General features: G+C 40.7%; 1 protein-coding gene across 1 annotated transcript in view; it reads left to right on the plus strand.

Moving 5' to 3' along the window:
* MKLN1 (muskelin 1) overlaps positions 1-21,247 on the plus strand; it is a 168,204-nt gene that overhangs the window by 12,156 nt on the left and 134,801 nt on the right. The window contains exon 2 of the mRNA XM_030215980.1: positions 18,236-18,305. Within this exon, the coding sequence (XP_030071840.1) occupies positions 18,236-18,305 (70 nt within the window). The remainder of the gene's footprint in view (positions 1-18,235; positions 18,306-21,247) is intronic.

A 21,247-nucleotide genomic window follows, 5' to 3' on the forward strand; every position in this document is an offset into this window, starting at 1 on the left:
GGAGCCGATACAGCTGTGCAATCTGAAATAAACACAGATGGTTTCTACTTCTAACTGCAATGGCAGGGTGGTAGCTGTGGCTCCTACAGATACATCCTCAAAGCCCCAGTTTGGACGTTGAAGAATTGGAACCTCGGTGGTGACTTTTCGATTCCAAGGACTGGGGCTCAATGTGTTATGACTGAGGATGGTAAACAGGCTTTTCAAATCCAGTGACATTCTAAGACGGAGGATATAACATTGGCGGACTTATGAGAAGCATTTGGAGACATGGAATCTTCTGTGGCTATTAAAGTGGACAAGTTTCTGATCAGGCTGTAGCTAAATGGAATTGTAGCATGATATGAGTTAATTTTCAGAGATATTGATTTTTTTTTTCTGGAATAAGATATAAATACATATAAAAATATATATGGCAAAGACTTCTTGGAACAATTTCAGCAGTATCAGAAACTGGCCACACACCCCTGAAGAACAATGATAACTTGTAATAATAGAACTAGCAGGGTGGATACTAAAAAGTCATTCACCACATCTCCAAAGAACAGAGTCTGCATATTGACAGCAATCAAAATAAAGATTGGAAAGCCCATCTACAGACAATAACCCACCTAATCTTACAAAAGAAAGCCCATCTACTCCCACGCAATTACTCTCTTAATCCTGTCAAGTATGGGTGTACCACAGCAGATAGCCAGCCTAAAAACTGCCTTCTAACTTTATTGCATTACCTGTTTTGTAAATAAACATTATTGGTAAAAATCTGGTCCTTATGTTCTGAGCACATGTCCTTAAATCTTGTACAGTGTAGGTTAATTTAATTTCCCAAATATAAATATATCCTTTTATCCCCCTTTTCAGAATGAGGAAGCTCTAGAAGCTCATGATAGAAGATTGTATGGTCTGGAGCAGATCATGGGAGAGCTTGAAAGATTGTGAGGCTGTATTAAAGTCAAAATTTGGTTCATCAAAATTCAGAAATGATCGAGAGCTTTAATAGATGATTAAATTTGAGGTTTAGAAACTTTCCCAGATCTCCATGGCTTTCACCCGTGGATATTGTGAAGAAATATTTTTTAACAGGTTCTTAAGACTTCTAAAGACCATTACGGAAATATGTAAGCCACATTGAGCCTGCAAATAGGTGGGAAAATGTGGGAAACAAATGTTGTAAATAAATAAAGGTACCTACTACTACTACTATTTAGCACTTCTATAGCGCTATAAGGCGTACGCAGCGCTGTACAAACAAAGAAGAAAGACAGTCCCTGCTCAAAGAGCTTACAATCTAATAGACAAAAAATAAAGTAAGCAAATCAATTAATGTGTACAGGAAGGAGAGTATATTTCTACCACTTGACTAGGGCTATTTACAGGAGGAAATTGCGGAGAAAGGATGGAACTTTGGATTTGACAGTATTTCTTGAAAATCAGTGTTTGCTGCAAAATCTACTTTGATTGTAACTTTTGCTTTAGGAATTGGATATTGTGCCTTTGTGCTTTAAAACGGTTTCTTTTTTGTCCAGGGCAACGCAAGGTAGACAGAAAGCCTTTGTGGCTAAGTGTCAGCAGTTCTTAGTTCTGGGGGTAATGTTTTTTTCTTCAGTTTTTCTGTAAATATTTTTTGATATATCACTCAGAATTATTTTTGTAGATCCATTGCATTTGCAGAATTTTCTAGATGTTTGTATGGTACCAACTCACAAGTGGTGTCTCCTTAAACAAAATCACTAAAACGACGACCCGACACGAATCGTGTTTCGGCCGTAAAGGCCTGCGTCAGGGGGTCTATTCCCTTCCAATATAGAAAATAATCATGTGGATAAAATTAACAACCAGTAACTTTTTGCAAACTGAAATAATCGAATCCAGGGTTTTGCCGCACAGACTTCCCTGTCGAACCAGTAATCCACAAGTAGAAACCAGTAATCCACTGTTTCCTTTGCTTCGTTGTTTTTCTGTAGAGAGAACACCTTCTGTGTGTGTTGGCTTGTATGGTACCAACACCAGTAGATCTCTTTTTTTCGCATTGTTTTAGGTAATGGGTCTTGCTATGAATGGATCTGATGCATTTCTGCTCCCTTTTCTTATGATATTCTTTTGAGGGAATGATATATGTATCTCCAGTTGTTCCTATTTTCTTTTCTTGTCCCCCTCTTTATTTGTGGGTTTCTTGATGAATATTTCTATTTTTTTCTTCCTTTTTTAATTTTAATTATATGTGGCAGTGGAATATTTTGATATTAATCTTTGTGCTTGTATTCTAGATCAGTGTTTTTCAACTCAGTCCTTGGGCACCTCTTGGCCAGCTGGGTTGTCAGTATGTCCACAATGAATATTCATGAGATTTGCCTTTTTGATATGCAAATCTCATGCATTTTCATTGTGGATATCCTGAAAGCCCTGGCTGGCCAGGTGGTCTCTGAGGACTGGATTAAAAAACAAAACAAAAACCTTCTTACTCAGGTTTCCTTTGTCTAATATTATATTTTGTTTAAAGATCAGAAACCATTCAGTGTGACACACAATAATATGGAAAATCAGGAAGCGGGGAAGATAGTTTTTTTTCACATCACTGGTAGAGGTTCTTAGCTGAGCCATGGTCTGTTACTTGCAAACCCTGCTAGCATAATAGTTGCATATGTCATCTTGAAAGAGAGAGGCGCTTGTAATTCTCTGTGAGAATGGGAATTATGATCATTGTTTTTTTTTGTTTTGTTTTGTTACATTTGTACCCCGCGCTTTCCCACTCATGGCAGGCTCAATGCGGCTTACATGGGGCAATGGAGGGTTAAGTGACTTGCCCAGAGTCACAAAGAGCTGCCTGTGCCTGAAGTGGGAATCAAACTCAGTTCCCCAGGACCAAAGTCCACTCCTCCACTGTTGCTACTATTTGAGATTCTACTTGGAATGTTGCTATTCCACTAGCAACATTCCATGTAGAAGTCGGCCCTTGCAGATCACCAATGTGGCCGCGCAGGCTTCTGCTTCTGTGAGTCTGACGACCTGTGGAATAGCAACATTCCATGTAGAATCTCCAATAGTAGCAACATTCCATGTAGAATCTCCAATAGTATCTATTTTATTTTTGTTACATTTGTACCCTGCGCTTTCCCACTCATGGCAGGCTCAATGCGGCTTACATGGGGCAATGGAGGGTTAAGTGACTTGCCCAGAGTCACAAGGAGCTGCCTGTGCCTGTAGTGGGAATCACACTCAGTTCCCCAGGACCAAAGTCCACCACCCTAACCACTAGGGTGTCCAAAATGAAACTAGACAGTTTCATTTTGGACATGTTGAAATATAAGATTAGCATTTATAATTGTAATAGACAGGAAGGCAAATTCAGATTTTGCCCAGAAGTTTAATGTATTATGCTTGGCAAGGCCGATTTATAGAATGTTAAATTGTACCAATTTGTAAGTTAGTCATGACTTTGTGGCACTAAAACCAGAAAACAATATCATCTTATATAATTATGATTTTAAGCTATTTTAATTCTACTTTTTATTATCTTTAATCATGTTCATTAAATGAGTTTAAAAGTATCATATAAATAATAGAGTAAAATAAAACCATGCTGTTTCCCAGCAAAACAAATTATTGAATTATCTTTTTGCTAATTTGGTTTTAGATGTTGCCAGAAGGCCCAGAGCTGGTCAGAAGAATTTGAGACATGATGGCTACATCTCCTTCTTATCTAAGTTTCATTGCTCTGGGGAAACAAGTGGGGAGAGCATGCAGAGCTAGCTAGCTACAGCGGAAGTAGGCAGGGCAGGCTCGCTCACTAGGAGGGTAGGGAGGGGGAAGACTAGAAGTTTGCAAATAATGCCGGGGTTCTTAACCCCTTTTGGTTTCTGTACCCCTTTTAAATGGTCAATGAAATACTCACACCCCCTTCCTAATTAGGTGTCCACTAGTGATTGTATTCCTATGCCTGGAATAAACTTCCTGAGCCCCTACGTCTTGCCCCATCCTTGGCCACCTTTAAATCTAGACTGAAAGCCCACCTCTTTAACATTGCTTTTGACTCGTAACCACTTGTAACTACTCGCCTCTACCTACCCTCCTCTCCTTCCTGTACACATTAATTGATATGATTTGCTTACTTTTTTCTCTATTAGATTGTAAGCTCTTTGAGCAGGGACTGTCTTTCTTCTATGTTTGTACAGCGCTGCGTACGCCTTGTAGCGCTATAGAAATGCTAAATAGTAGTAGTAGTAAGTTTGCAAATAATGCCGGGGTTCTTAACCCCTTTTGGTTTCTGTACCCCTTTTAAATGGTCAGTGAAATACTCATACCCCCTTCCTAAATTAGGTGTCCACTGCTACATATGTTGCTGTTAGCTGCCAATCTGTTGCTAAAATTGCTGTAGTACACACTTATACATCCAATAATTACCCTAATAACTGCCTTCATTTTATCTAGAAAGTTTCAATATTGCCTCAAGTTTCAAAGCCCTTCTCCACACCCCATTTGACCTCTTCTGCACCCTTTGGGGATGTGGGCACCACAGGTTGAGAACCACTGAGATACTACTACTACTTCTACTACTACTTAACATTTCTAGAGCGCTACTAGGGTTACGCAGCGCTGTACAATTTAACAGAGAGACAGTCCCTGCTCAAAGAGCTTACAATCTAATAGACAAGTGAACGGTCGGTCTGATAGGGGCAGTCAAATTGGGGCAGTCTGGATTCACTGAATGGTAAGGGTTAGGTGCCGAACGCAGCATTGAAGAGGTGGGCTTTAAGCAAAGACTTGAAGACGGGCAGGGAGGGGGCTTGGCGTAAGGGTTCAGGAAGGTTGTTCCAAGCATAGGGTGAGGCGAGGCAGAATGAGCGGAGCCTGGAGTTGGCGGTGGTGGAGAAGGGTACTGAGAGGAGGGATTTATCCTGTGAACGGAGGTTACGGCGGGAACGTAAGGGGAGATGAGGGTAGAAAGGTAGTGAGGGGCAGCAGACTGAGTGCATTTGTAGGTAAGAAGGAGAAGCTTGAATTGAATGCGGTATCTGATCGGAAGCCAGTGAAGTGACCTGAGGAGAGGGGTTATATGAGTATATTGGTTCTGGCGGCATATGAGACGTGCAGCAGAGATAAAGGTTTTAAGCTCATTATCAAAATCCCAGAAGAATCACCCTTTCAAGAAGTCTGAAGAGCCAGGGGTAGAGGTAGATCTTTGTCCTCTTCCAGATCCAAGGATCCCCAATAAGGAGCAGCAGGTCCCTTCCTTGCAGGGAATAAGGTTTTTTTTTTTTTTTTTTTTGGGGGGGGGGGGGGGGGGGGAGGCAGCTCCACTTATTACCACATTATCTCAGAACAAAGTGTCCTTGAGTTCAACAGGGGTGTACCCTAGAGTTAGTGAAGCCAGATTAAATAACCTTTATGATTTTGCCTTGTGGATCTCTCTAAAGAGAGAGGCTATCAGTGGGATGATTCGGTGGGTTCTCCATTTATGGGCCATTGAGCTAGTTCCCCTAGAGCAGAGGCTCTCAAACTTGTCTTCAGGATGTATTCAGCCAGTTGAGTTTTCAGGATGTTGACAATGAATATGCATGAGAGAGAGCTGAGTGCGCTGTATCCATTGTATTCAAATCTGTCTCTTGTATTCATGGTGGAATCCTGAAAGCCCATCTGGCTCTGTGTGTATTGAGGATTGGGTTAAGAATTGGGGCAGGGATGCTACTCATCGCTTTTGTGGATCTCACAAAATGGTGTGTGTGTGTGTGTGTGTGTGTGTGGGGGGGGGGGGGGGGGGTCCTGCCCCATATTGGACCTAAATGAGGTCAATGCCTCCCTGTGAGTTCCCCATTTTTACATGGAGACCAGGAAAGTTTCTGATCCTCAGATGTGTGTGAAGCATACTTTTCATATCACAATCAGGTACAGGCCACAAGTGCCTTTTGCGGTTCTGTATCTTAGGCAGGCATTTTCTGTTGAGGGCACTCTTTTGAGGCTCACAATGGCACCCATGACTTTCTCTAAGGTCATGATGGTGGTAGTAGACTTTCTTTGCAGAGACGGGATATAAAGGTTCACTCTTACTTGGTCAGCTTGCTGGAAAGTGTGACACAGCCAGGATCGAAGCTCTGTGGTTGCAGGTCCAGCCTGTGTATGTCTTCTCCCCAGCCCCACTTGTTTCCCCTGATTATCTAGATACTTTAGAGTAAAGGTTCTCAACCCAGTCCTCGGGGTACACCTAGCCAGTCAGGTTTTAGGATATCCAGTGCGTTTTTGCTAGCAAAAAAGGTTCCGGTACTCAAATGCTAGGCCACCCTTCAAGGGTGGGGTAATCACTGAGGGATCCATCCCACAATAGCCAGGCCCCCTGCAGTCAGTCACAGAACCTATGACAAGGCAGAATTGGTGTGTAAAGCCTGAGCTCTTTCATCAAAAGTTGGGGTTGATGGGTCAATTTTTCGCAGACAATGGAAAAGGTGCCGGTACTCAGTACCCCCTCAAAAAAAGCCCTGAGGATATCCATAATGAATATGCATCATTCACGTAACCACTATATTAGAATGATGACACCCAATTATTTTTCCAAATATATTATCTCAAATATTTATTTCTGATAGTATATTTGCTACACCTTTTTAGTACACAACAGTCCTCAATTAGCTTATCCTGCTCATTCCTATACTAATTACACCTACGCAATCGATGCTTTTCACCTCGATGGCATCTTCAGGGGTTCAGCTTTACATTCTCCAGCAGTTTCCACAAGCTTGCTCCTCCTCGCGAGTCTGCACAAAATGGCGCCGCTGTTGTGTCCTAAAAAGGAGTAGCAAATATACTCTGAGAAATAAATATTTGAGATAATATATTTGGAAAAATAATTGGGTGTCATCATTCTAATATAGTGGTTACGTGAATGTTGGATATATAAATATAATCAGTAACCCCTAAAGGTGTATAGAGCTCAGTTTATGTGGATTATTTAATGAATATGCATGAGAGAAATTTGCACACACAGGAGGTAGGGCATTCAAATCTACCTCATGGATATGGCTGCTCCAGGACCAGGTTTGGGAACCACTGGACTAGGCCCTACCCCTCTCAAGGTTTATGTGGTGGCCCTGTGGATGTTTCTTGTTTTCTGTCAGGGGTGTGGTATATTCAGCATCCTGTCTGCCCATTGGGTCCTTAATCTGGTTCAGAATGCTTTGGTGGAGCCCTCTTTGAACCATTGTGATGTGCAGTGGCAAAGGACATAAGTCGGTCTTTCTAGTGGCCATATTTATTTTATTTATTAGGGTTTATTTACCACTTTTCTTTTGTTTAAAGAAATTCACCCAAGGTGTTATGCAGCAAGAAATAAGTAAGATATAGGCAATTACAGCAGTGAAAATATTGAAGTAACAGTACACATTTGGCATAGTATGCTACTTACAATGTCAGTACAATACTCATTAAAACATCTTAGTCACTAATATTAGACAATAAGTATGTTTCCAATGAAATTGATGGACTATGCACCGTTATGGTCAGATGATCAATGTGGAATAATGATTTAGAAAAAATAATAACTGGGGATAATTGGGTTAATACCACGTTTTCTTTGTTTGCTGTTGCTTAAATTGATCTTGTCTTGTTTCACTCTCCCTATTTATTTTGTGGTCTAAGAAAGAGAAAGATTGTATAAAATCCATTATCTTGTTGAGATTGTTTTCTTCTAATATTGTTTTAATGTACAATCATCTCTGTTTTACTGTTTTGCAAGTGATCCTTGTAAAATGAAAAAGTTATAAATAAATGATAAAAAAAACATAAAAAACCATCTTAGTAGGCAGTATTCGTCACCTTTTCAATCATAATATCTTCTTTGTACCTCCATTTTCATTTTTGTATGTTACATCTGGATTACTGCTGCATCATCTATGCAGATTTATCATGCTTCGCTTTAAAAAAAAATTATAAACCCTTCTGAACATCCATAAGTTTACTTTGTCACACCCATCGTTCGGATCACACTTCACCATTACTGAAGCAACATCATTCATTGGTTACCTGTCGAGTATCAGATCATTTACAAAATTGCATTACTGACATTTAAGGCCCTTCGGATAAGTACTTCAGATTGTTTCCCATCTTACCATTCCTTATTCACTGGCTAGGGACCATCGTTTGGTATTGCCAGGCCCCAAACTTGCACACCTTGAATCTACCAGAACTCTGCATTCTTTTTCTTTCCCCCCACACTTGGAAAACCTTCCCACCTCTCTTCATAGTGAATTGTCAATTAGGGCCTTTAAAGCAAATCTTAAGACCTTGCTGTTTAGCCAGGTCTTTGGAGAGACAGACTGACTGGTGACATCGGCCAGAGTACTTCTATATTTTTTTATATTGTTTGCATTGTTTTTCTTCTGTGTACTTTGTTCTTCTTTGTGCTTTTCTCTCTTTTCTATCATTAAATGGAGTTCTTTTCTCTTTCAGATTGATTTTTAGCCTGTACACCGCTCTTTTCTGCCTTGGCAGCTACAACTGTCTAGCAAATTCCTATAAGCTATAAGTGGAGGTATATGTTCACCCAGATGAATCTTGAGTTGTAAGCCTTTCTTGGAGGAATTCATACTTAGCTTTCATGTCTTATTCTGTCTTTTTTCCTTGGGTTCCATCATTCATGCCTAAGATGGTTTTGCATTTCTGCCTCAACCAATCCATCTCCTTGCTGGCCATTTCCAGGAGGAAGAAGGCTGAGGCATTGAAGACTCTTGACAAGCTGGATGTTGCCAGGGTGTTGATTTGCTGTTTGGTGAAGGTCATGAATGGCTTCTGGAAGTCTTCCTGGCTCTTTTTACTCAGTGGACCTTGTAAGGGTGATGACGATTCACTCATCCATGGTGTGGTGGATTAAAGGTGTGATTGAGTGTACCTTCTGAATTAGAGGCTGATATTGGTGTCCTTCAGCTGCATTCTATAAGGTCCTGGGTTAACCTCTTGTTCAAAGGCCCAAGCTATGGGCCTGAAAAATACTTATAGAGCAGTGGCTTTGGTCCTTTTGTTGCACTATTTTTTTTTTTAAAGTTACAGAATTGATGTCGAGGCCAGTGAAAATGGTGCCTTTGTCAGGGTGGTTCGGAAGAAAGCCTTGACTTTTTCTGCTGTCTAGAGGGGTGAAACCTTGGTACAGCCTGTCAGTCTGGACTGATTTAACAGGATAGGGAAAATGAAATTTGCTCTTACTTCCTAATTTCCTTCCCTTGATGACTGTTACAAGAGTACAAGTTCTATCTAGTATGACTACGGCCCTTGGGGATAGGGGTGAAGGGGGTGACTTACTGTGGTTTGCTTTGTGTTCAGCTTCTCACAACAGAGTTTCAGATATCCTTGCAAGGGACTGCTCTGTGGGTGACGGGGAGGTCATCTTTTCTATCAGTAGCTCCTTCAAGTCAATGCTCTTCTTTAGTCCTGGTAGATTCTTTTAAGTATGGGTGTTATGGATTCCCAGCTCTCTCTTAGTTCTCATATCTCTTCTGTCAAGTCCTGTTTTCATTCTCTTTGACTTATCAACTCTTTGTATCATTCTCTGGATAAAAACTCTTGTGCTAGTCTCCTTTGCTTTCTCGTCATTTCTTGTCTTGATTACTGCTAAATCATTTTTTCTGATCTTCCTACCATTCTTATCAGACGTCGTCAAAATACTTCATTTATTCTCTCATGCTCATACTGATTTTTCTGTTCCTTATTATATTCACATGAAGAATATCCAGAGTACCTGAATATAACTCACCTTGAGCTACTACTGAAAAAGGTGTGAGCAAAAATCCAAATAAAAAGATACTTCCTTTGACCCATTAGGTTCATTTGACGTATAGGTATTTCTTCCGATCTCTTCTCGGTCATTAACCCATACACTCTATCCTGCCCTTTACATTCAGCCCTTGCCCACTGTCTTTCCATATCTCCAGTCCACTGCTCCCATCTAGAGTCTACCTGTCATTCAGCATTTTTTTGTATGGCTCCTACTCTCTAGAACTCCCTTCCTCTTCACCCCGCTGAGAACAATCATATACTTGATTTAGGGCACTGCTGAAGACCCACTTGCTTTTGATGGCTTTTCCATGGAGATAGGGCATGGATTGGTCTAGCTGCAGAGTGCACCTTATTTTGGAAGGTTTTTTTTTCTTTTCTTTTTTCCTCTCTTTCTCTTTTCCATCAATTATAACAGAGTTCTTTTCCCTTTTCTGATTTTTAAATGTAAACTGCTTTGCTTGTGTAGAAATATCAAGTATTAAATAAAAACTAAACATTTTGGGAGTTCGGTTTTATGTAGTCTGTAGTTTTTACACTTTAAGCTAGTTCCCACTCTTTTATATTGGTGATTTCACTAGAAAGCTCAGGTTCTCTGCCTCCATCTGCTGGTAGGGTGGTATAACCCATCAGTCTGGACTGGTGTAACAGGATTCAAGAAAATTCGTTAGCAAGTAAGACCAAATTTCACCTTACTTTGGCTTTCAGGAAGTAATCTAGTTAGTTTATGGTATTTGTATAATAAATTTGCTCTCAGTTGCATACATTCACCCAAGCAGTCGCTGTAGTGCAGGAGGGGTCCCCTTCCTAGCTGCTCCCATATCTTTTGAAGTGGCTCCCCCTGTTCTTGGGGCCTTTTTCTAATATTGTGCACAGAGGCCCTTCATTTAAACTTCTGCTTCTAATGTTATCTTTTAGAGAGGACAGGCTGGTCCATTAAAGATAACTTTAGTAACGTTTTCTGATTTTACCTAGTAGGTTGTTATGACCTGGTAACAGCAAGTTTCATTTGAATTCACTTTTCAGCATCAGTGAACTGGAAGCAAGCATTGCTGTGGGAAGAGTTGGTAATTATGCTGTTTGCTTAATGCACTTGGTAGCAAATGTTTTGCAGCCTGAAATAATTCTGGAGGGTGTCCTATTCTTTTTCTGCCTTTCTTTCAGTGTTAGCTTAACCAGATAGCGGTGTGGATGGGTTCTTGTTTAAATTAAGGGTTTTGCTGAAGCAGCTGGATTCCTTCATTACAGTTTACAACAATGAACATCAATTAAATCTAATTTGTTGAAGCTGAAAATTGTCATCAGACACATGAGACAGCAGTTATTAAGTTAGAAGATAGAAGCAGAAGAATCTGATCTGCAACCCATGGGTGTAGTTCAGGGTGGCCACAGGGGTTGGGGGACAGTCCCTCCCCTTGACCCCCAATTTGAAAATGCTATTGCTGAATTGGTCCCCCTCCTCCTACTGCATACGTGACCGCCTTACCTTTTGTCCCCTTCCAAAGTAAGTAAGTCCAAACTACACCAATGCTGTAACTGAAATGATGGTGACACCCCTGGTCGTTTACAAATGTCCACGAGTTTACAAATTTGTAACCTAATGAATCCTAAAAGTAAGTTTTCTTTTTTTTTTTTTCCTTCCGTCATATTCCCGTCTTATTGCAAAGTCTAAAGAAACCATCTGATTAGGGAAAATTATTGCTTGAATAATGTATGTGTTAAGTGTAATTTGACTTAACTTTAGCACAAGCTTTGTTTTTAAGCAGCCATTCTGTTTGTCTCTCTTGGGATCAGCCAGCTTGCAGCTCAGTAAATTTCCATGCCTGCAAATTTAAGCTGAGTAATGCTTCAGAACCATTTTTTGCTCTTATATATCAGCTGATGCCTCCTTCCTTCCAGCCGAGCACTTGAAGGAAATGATTGCTGTGTAGAGAGCATTCCACTCTGGTTAACAGTGTGAATCCTGTTCTTGTTTTTCTGTTCTTCTATTCCTTGTGCTTAGCTGCTGGCACAGAAAGTATTTAGCTGCTTGAAGACAGGACTTTAGTAGAAATTCTTCATGAGGGGCAGGGAACAGGCACTGCAATGCAGGTCACACAGTGTTTCAGATGTGGGCAGTAGGCCACTCATTTTGGAGGGTTAACTGTGTAATGTTTGAATACAAACTGGCATAGAAATGCCAAAGTAATGCCCAATCAGTGTTGGAATGGGTAGGATTTTGATTTAGCTCATGCCTTCCTCAGCAGTAGCTCAAAGAGAATTATATTCAGGTATAGGAGGTGTTGATGCCCCTGTATAAGTCGTTGGTGAGGCCCCGTACCTTGCGAAGGATGTAAAAAGAATTGAAGCGGTGCAAAGAAAAGCTATGAGAATGGTATGGGATTTGCGTTACAAGACGTATGAGGAGAGACTTGATGACAGGAAAGGAGAAACAGGGGTGATATGATGCAGACGTTCAAATATTTGAAAAGTATTAATCCACAAACGAACCTTTTCCGGAGATGCGAAGGAGGTAGAACAAGAGGCCATGAAATGAGATTGAAGGGGGGCAGACTCAAGAAAAATGTCAGGCAGTATTTTTTCACGGAGAGAGTAGTGGATGCTTGGAATGCTGTCCCGCGGGAGGTGGTGGAAATGAAAATGATAACAGAATTCAAGCACGCGTGGGATAAACATAAAGGAATCCTGTTCAGAAGGAATGGATCCTAAGGAGCTTAGCCGAGATTAGGTAGCAGAGCCAGTGGCGGGAGGCGGGGATAATGCTGGGCAGACTTATACGGTCTGTGCCAGAGCTGGTGGTTGGGAGGCGGGGATAGTGCTGGGCAGACTTACACAGTCTGTGCCAGAACCGGTGGTGGGAAGCGGGACTGGTGGTTGGGAGGTGGGGCTAGTGCTGGGCAGACTTATACGGTCTGTGCCCTGAAAAGGACAGGTACAAATCAAGGTAAGGTATACACATAAAGGAGCACATATGAGTTTATCTTGTTGGGCAGACTGGATGGACCGTGCAGGTCTTTTTCTGTCGTCATCTACTATATTACTATGTTAATAATTGGGTACATCCTTGAACACTCACAGGTGAAGAGAAATGCAAGGAAATAATTATCTGTCCTCCTATAAAGCTGTCTCTTATATTTCTTTGTGTTGTCCCCTTCCTTTCACAAAATTCTGCAAGTATTTTGCAGGATAGTCAAGTTGCAAAGATTTCCAAAGCTGTCACAGCTTCCAAGTCCTTGGTGTTCTTCATATTTATTTTTCACACTTTTTAACCAGTCAGTTCCTCTATTATTGACGTTTGGCATTCCTGGGGTAATTTCATTGGCCACCTGTGAGTTTTGCATTAAACATTAAAGCACACGCGCATTCACCTTTGCTTTAAAGGTTTCTGTGTGTGCAAAATAAGGCCATCTGTACTTTCTTTTTTTTTTAAGGTTGAATTTTGCTGGAACAGTTTGTGAATAGAATTGGAAAGTGCAGTCTATGTACATATTTGTCCCCTCTTTTCAAAACATCTCTATACTCACCTTATGGCTGCTGCCTGTACTGTAGCTTCTTGCATAAATTAGCACACACTTAATGCAAATAATGCTCAGTAAAAGGAATCAGTGTGCACTAATGTGCACCAATAGAAGCACTCTAGGAAAAGGCTACTCATGCTGGGGTCTGCTAATGAAGAGCAAGGCAGAGTAGGAGGCTTATTCTCAAAGCTGGGCACTAAAGTCCACATCACAACACCACCACCACCAAAAAATAGCTCAGGGATGCTCAAAGGAATCAGTATTCAAATGATATGCATGCTTAATTTGTGCTAGTAAATTCAATAGAAATCAAACAAAATAAAACATGAAAAAGAAAATAAGATGATACCTTTTTTTATTGGACATAACTTAATACATTTCTTGATTAGCTTTCGAAGGTTGCCCTTCTTCGTCAGATCGGAAATAAGCAAATGTGCTAGCTGACAGTGTATATAAGTGAAAACATTCAAGCATTACTATGACAATCTGACAGGGTGGGAGGATGGGGGTGGGTCGGAGGTATGCATGGGGACATCAAAGCATATCATTGATATTCTAACAGGATGGGTGTGGATAGGTGAGGGGAGGGTGATCAACAGAGACATACAGCTTTATGGTTTATAATGGGCTAGGAACCCCAGATCCTTGTTAAGTCCTTTCTGTTGGGGGTTAAAATATTCAATCATTCTGACTTCAAAGGTCTTACGTTCTTGTATGGTTTTAAAGTTACCTTTCAGGATTCTCACTGTGAAATATCACTGGTACAGTGTCCTGGTTCTGTGAAGTGCTGTCCCACCGGGGTGGGGGCCCTACTGGCTATATTGTTCATATGATGTCTATGTAAATTGAATCTTGTCTTAAGCTAGTAAATTGAAAGTAGGGGGAGGAACATGCCTGGCACAATGTGCACAAAGGTTTTGCTGTAAGCTTGGCCATTATAGGCTTGCACTTCTGGTTTTGTCTGGGCATGTGCACATTGGTGCTGTTCTGCACCTTTAAATATGAACTTTTCAGAGATCATTTGCACTTAAAATTTTGAAAGGCTCTTATTAAACAGAGAACAACATGTGCCAGTGTGTGCTTTCACTTTCGGTTTTGCTCACTTTGGGACTTGCACACTTGCTTGTTTCTTACTTTCAATGCCTAAAACCTACACAGGCTTCTGCTTTCAAAAGAGGACAAAAAACACAATTTAATGTGACAAATTGACAAGAAATCTTTTCTTGAAAACCATCAACGTTACCCCTGAACTGGCGTAAGTTTTCAGCATTAAAAGCAGTTTTGCTTCTGTGCATTATTTATAGTGCTGCTGTCTGAGCATTGGGAAGGAATAGTGACTGACCTAATTTGCATTCCTTTAAATGCATTTCAATAGAAATTGCAGTAACCTTTAGTGTGCATCTTAACAACGCATACCAGCCCTTTGGGCATTCTGTGCACACTAAAGTGTGTGTAATCCCTTTGACTTCTGGCATTAGGCTTTGAGCCTCTAAGAGAACAGAAGGTAGGGGGAGGGATGAGGTTGAGCGAGAGGAAGGTGAGAAGGAGAATGGAGGGAGTCGGTAGGAGAAGGTGAAATGAGTAAGTGGAGAAAAGTTGTTCCTGATGACAAGATAGGTTTGGGAGTGGCTTTATATGGTTATATACTATTTTTCCTATGTAATTTTTGGTAGGCTTATATAGAACACAAAAATAAGTGGGTAGGGCAGTTTCGAAAATGATTCTCATATATTTTTTCAGGGATATAAAACGATTTGGAAAGCTTTCAGCCAATGTAAACATTTTATTTTTGTCACGTTTGGGATTTGTCTTTTATTGTTTTGCTTTTGTTACTTTATTTTTGTCTGTTTGGATTTAGATTTTAAATTCAATTACTTTACTCTCCAAATTTGAACTCGGTATATGACATTCAGGTACAGGAGATTCAGAGGGCTTAAATATAAGTTTTATACTAAAGGCAATGGAGGGTACATAATGACATGGGAGTTGGTCCCCATTCCTGCCCCTGCAAAATTTAGTACACATTAATCTGCAGCTTCTTGGTCTCAAGGTGGTGGTGATGGAAGTGGTGCCGTAGGTGAGGGTCCACATGAGATCTCTTCAGTCTGCTCTGCTTTCCTGTTGGGCCCCACACTCTCATGACTTTGACGCACAGCTCTTGCTGTTGGACAGGGTCCATCAGACCTTGGAATGATGGGACTGTCACTGGCACTTGCTCAGGGAAGTCCCATTGGATCCCCCAGACTGGCTGGTTATGATCACTGATGTTAGTCTGCTCGGTAGGGGAGCACATTGTCTGAGTTGGGTAGTGTAGGGGCTGTGGTCCCAGGAGGAATTGACATGTCCCATCAATCGCTTAGAGGCATGAACAAATATGCCTGGCGCTGTTCTCACCTGGATCACTGGGAGGAATTCCATCCATCTGACGTGTTAAGGCCATGGTGCTTGGGTTTTGGATGAAACTGAGCAGCCAATTTTGGCTGCTGATTTGGTTTTGGCCAAAACTGAAAATCCTGGTTTGGGTAGGTCTCAATCCTGAAACTGGACAAATACCCCTTGATATGTTTTCTTTCAGTTACTCCTTGTCTGCAAATGTAGTAAAGTAAAGTGCACAACTATATCTTGGCGCTTGTTTGATTGTGGATGGCCCAAGGCACGATTTGCCCTCTCCATCACCAAAAGGGCTTGATTAATGCCACTTTTCAAAAATTGACCACATAAAGCTTGCACAATGATTGGGACATTTTCTGGCCTTCGTGCTCTGGCACCCCTCAGAGATTTTTTTTCTCCTACTACACTTTTCCACATCATCAAGCTTATATTGTAGCTGTTCATATTTTAGGAGAAGCACTGCATTTTGTGTATGAGCTTTGATGAGGGCCTCTGTATGCTTCTCATCCTTACCCAGTTCAGTGCAGGATCTTCAGAAGTGGAGAAGCCAAAGAATCCCACAATGAAGTACAAAAGAAGAAGGGAGTGGGAAACGGATAACAGCTCTTCACCTACAAACCATGGAACCACCCAAGCGTTGAAAAAGCTCTTTATTGATAGTAGTTAAAGACTCGCCACAGCACCACGTTTTCTGCTGAACGTGCGTGCTTCAGGAGTCTAGTGCTAAAGATCTGGCTCAAATATCAAGTATTTGAGGATCAATATTGCAAATAAGGTTGCAGTAAGTGCTTTATAAAGATCTTTACAGGATGTCTTCTATAATGTCCATATGGGAAATAGCTTGCGATTATGGCTTTAAACATGTGTTAACAGCACAACCTTGACATTTATTATTATTTTCTTTTGCCTGTGGTTGAAGGGGGAATGAAAAAATTGAGTAGGATAACAAATTGCCAGGAGGTTGTGATAGAACATAACATAAGAGTAGCCATACTGGGTCAGACCAGTGGTCCATCTAGCCCGGTATCCTGTTTTCCAAACAGTAGCCAAGCCGGGTTACAAGTACCTGTCCCCATGCATACTTCCTACCCACCCCCCTCCTCCCACCCTGTCAGACTGTCATAGTAATGCTTGAATGTTTTCACTTATATACACTGTCAGCTAGCACATTTGCTTATTTCTGATCTGACGAAGAAGGGCAACCTTCGAAAGCTAATCAAGAAATGTATTAAGTTATGTCCAATAAACAAGGTATCATCTTATTTTCTTTTCCATGTTTTATTTTGTTTGATTTCTATTGATAACCTTAAGAGTGGACTAACACGGCTACCACACTCCTCTACTTAAGTACCTGGCAGAAACCTAAAACGTGGCAGCACTCCATACTAGAAATCCCAGGGCAATAAGTTGCTTCCTATGTCTGTCTCCATAGCAGACTGTAGGCTTTTCCTCCAGGAATTTGTCCAAACCATTTTTTAAAACCCAGATACACTAACTGCTGTTACCACATCCTCCGGCAAATAGTTCCAGAGCTTAACTATTCGTTGAGTGAAAAAATATTTCCTCGTATTTATTTTAAAAGTATTTCCATGTAACTTTGAGTGTCTCCTAGTCTTTCTACTTTTGGAATGAGTAAAAAATCGATTTACTTCGACTCGTTCTACACCACTCAGGATTTTATAGAACTCAATCGTATCTCCCCTCATCCATCTCGTTTCCATGTAGGCTGATGAATATTCATAAAGAGAGGCATTGTGGGTAGAGAAGGGGAGCAGCATTGGGATTTTCAAATCCTGTTTGCTTAGCCATCTCCTTGTGTCAAAAGGTGCAGACTTAAGTTTGCTTGGCCGTCCTTCATTTTTAGGCATTCTTCATAGTGAAGTCTTCCTTTCCCTACCTTCAGTGCAACCTATCTCACTACAACCAATTGTGTTGGTAGAGACAGTCGTCATTTCATGCCTTAAATGTGGCAACTCCATGTTTATATTGGCCTTCTGACAACATCTTTTAGATGTCAAGTGCAAAATATGACTGAGGATCTTGGGGGAAGGGCATTGGTATTAGGGATCACATTATCCTGTTACTGAAAATCTTTTATTGTTTTCCAGTCAAACCCTGAATTAGATTCATAATTGTTCTCTTAATATTCAAGATTAGAAATTAGAATAACACGTATTTTAGCTCTGTATTCCCTGAAGGAAGGTTTGCAGAGAGTCAGTTTAGAATCAGAGACTGGAAATGCTTAGTGATGGGCTCCCATCTTTGAAATAGTGTGCCCAAATAGATTAGACTGCAGAAATATATGAAGGTTTTTAAAACTTAGCTGTTTTGACAGAGTTTCCAGTGAAAGGAGAACTTGGATTTCTGGGAGTTAGTGGATAAATTGGATATGTTTTTAAGATATCATGTAAATGTTGATTTTTAGATTGGTTTTTATTAAGTAGATATCTGGTTGATGTGTTGTATGATTGTTTTATTATAGTTCTGGTGTTCACTTTGAGCATGCTAATAAATCTAGAATACAAATGGAGTTTGTATTTATTTATTTTGTTCTTGTGTTTTTTTTTCTTCAGAAATATTTTAGTTGACAAGCCTAATGACCAGTCATCGCGATGGTCTTCAGAGAGCAATTATCCTCCCCAGGTGAGCACTGTTCCTTCTGTGGAATTCTAGCAGTGGACCACAATATGTATGGTGAATTAAGTAATCAAATTCCAGTATTTATTTTCTGACAACTACTAGTCTATTTCATGGGGTCTATTTGTATTTATGGTATAAATACACAATGTACATATATAATTTTTGTATGTATGTGTGCATATATGTAGCATGGTTGTGGGGATCTATATGTTAACTTTGTTTTCAGTGAGCCCCCATCGCTGAAGAAAATTCAGAACTTGACCATACTGAGCATCTTGTATTATCATAGCCTCAGGTTAACAAGGGGTTAAGATCATTGATTATATTAAGAGCTGCACATTTATTGTGTTAATAACGTGATTAATGCATTAAGATTTTAACTTGTGTTAAATATTTTAATGCAATTAATAGCTGCATCAACTCTGTCTCTCTTCCCTGTCCCCTCCCCAAATGATACAGCATGCCCCATTTCTCCCACCCACCTTATAGTGGAAGTTTAGCTCTCTCCAATTGCAAATGTGACAAACTGAAACTTACAGACCCCATAACTTTCACACAAAGGAATTAAAATTTTTTTCATTTATTTATTAGGATTGATTTATCGCCTTTTTGAAGGAATTCACTCAAGGCGGTGTACAGTAAGAATAGATAAAACATGAGCAATAGGCAATTACAGCAGTAAAAATATTCAAGTAACAATACAAAGTATGGCATGGTATACCAGACTAGTCCAGGATGAATGGGTTGTGTGTGTCTACCAGCAGATGGAGACAGAAAATAGTTCCAAGTGAATTGTCCTTAAGGGTATCGTGCAGCCTGGAATGTTCAGGATTTTCTCTGTCTCCAAGAGGATGGTAGATGAACAGTGCAGCTTCTGCTTGGTGCTTGCTGTAGTTCCTATCCCGGGTTGTTCCAGCTGCTGTTGCAAACGTGTCAGATGAACAGGCTAGCTTTTTTTTATTATTATTTGTACCCCGCACTTTTTCCCACTCATGGCAGGCTCAATGCGGCAGGCAATGGAGGGTTAAGTGACTTGGGCCGGGAATCGAACTCAGTTCCCCAGGACCAAAGTCCACCACCCTAACCACTAGGCCACTCCTCCACTCCACTTACTGAAGAGGAGTTTCATCACTACGTAGCTGTTGATTACGATCTACAGGTAGAGAAGTGGGATGTTTGACCAAGGTAAACTAAATCCTGGATAAATAGATGTTAGAAACACTTGTTTATTGATGAAAAAAGACTCAACACAACCGTTGTGTTTCGGCCGTTAGGCCTGCATCAGGAGTCTACAAGATACATATATACATGTATACATTAGTTAAAAACGTTGACTGTACAGTCATCACAGATAAAACAAAAACATATATTCACCGAAATGCGGTCTCGCATTGAGGAACAAGATTGAATAAAGTCTACGCTTGGTTTCAAGCTGTGGATGAGTTGCATAGATTGTCTTCCTTGATCAAGACACAGAGCCCAGCACGATTGAAAGCTGAAACAACAGTAGAACTAGTTGTATGCGAACCCTATGGATGCCCTGAGCATGGCTTGGAAATCTGGATAACCCGGAAGGGGGAATGTGAGGATATTTACCTTTTGTGCACGCAGCAGTGTGGTTAATCGCCGTGAAGATAAATTTTCATGGTGATCTGCTAAAAGAGGTGGACTATTTTTTGGTTCCACAGAGTGGAACAAGCCGCTATGTGCTTTTGTTAAGAAATATTCATTAAGTACGGGCATGCAGATGGTGAATGAATTAACAGGGTGTATGTGAACGCGAGCTGGTGTGCTTGTGAATGGTGGGAGGGACTCTGGGTAACCCAAGGGGTTGTAATGTGGAAATGTTAAAGGAAATCAGGGACGCAAACAAACTGGGCAACACAATAATAATGGGGGATTTCAATTACCCGCATATAGACTGGGTTAATGTAACATCTGTACACGCAAGGGACATAAGATTTCTTGATGAAATCAAGGACAGCTTCATGGAACAGCTAGTTCAGGAGCCGACAAGAGAAGGAAAAATACTAGACTTAGTCCTTAGTGGTGCTCATGATCTAGTGCAGGGGGTAATGATACGAGGGCCGCTTGATAACAGTGATCATAATATGATCGGTTTTGATATTGGCATTGAAGGAAGTGAAACTAGGAAATCAAGTACGCTAGCGTTTAACTATAGAAAAGGTGATTACGACAAAATGAGAAAAATGGTGAAAAAAAGACTGAAAGGAGCAGCTCGCAGAGTAAAAAACTTGCATCAGGCGTGGATGCTGTTTAAAAACACCATCCTGGAGGTTCAGGACAAATATATTCCACGTATTAGAAAAAAGGGAAAAAAGACTAAACGTCAGCCGGCGTGGCTAAACAGTAAGATAAAGGAAATCATTAGAGCCAAAAAACAATCCTTCAGAAAGTGGAGAAGAGAACCAACTGAAAGTAACAGGATAGATCATAAGGAATGCCAAGCCAAATGCAAAGCGGAGATAAGGAGGGCAAAAAAGGACTTTGAGAAGAAATTAGCGTTGGAAGCAAAAATACATAGTAAAAATTTTTTTAGATACATTAAAAGCAGGAAACCGGCCAAAGAGTTGGTTGGGCCGCTGGACGAAAATGGTGTTAAAGGGGCGATCAAGGAGGACAAAGCCGTAGCGGAGAAATTAAATGAATTCTTTGCTTCGGTCTTCACCGAGGAGGATTTGGGGGGGACACCGGTGCCGGAAAGAATATTTGAAGCGGGGGAGTCGGAGAAACTAAACAAATTCTCTGTAACCTTGGAGGATGTAATGGGTCAGTTCAGCAAGCTGAAGAGTAGTAAATCACCGGGACCTGATGGTATTCATCCCAGAGTATTAATAGAACTAAAAAATGAACTTGCGGAGCTACTGTTAGAAATATGCAATCTGTCCCTAAAATCGCGTGTAGTACCGGAAGACTGGAGGGTA

This window comes from Microcaecilia unicolor, chromosome 10, assembly GCF_901765095.1.
Source record: "Microcaecilia unicolor chromosome 10, aMicUni1.1, whole genome shotgun sequence".
Taxonomy (NCBI): domain Eukaryota; kingdom Metazoa; phylum Chordata; class Amphibia; order Gymnophiona; family Siphonopidae; genus Microcaecilia; species Microcaecilia unicolor.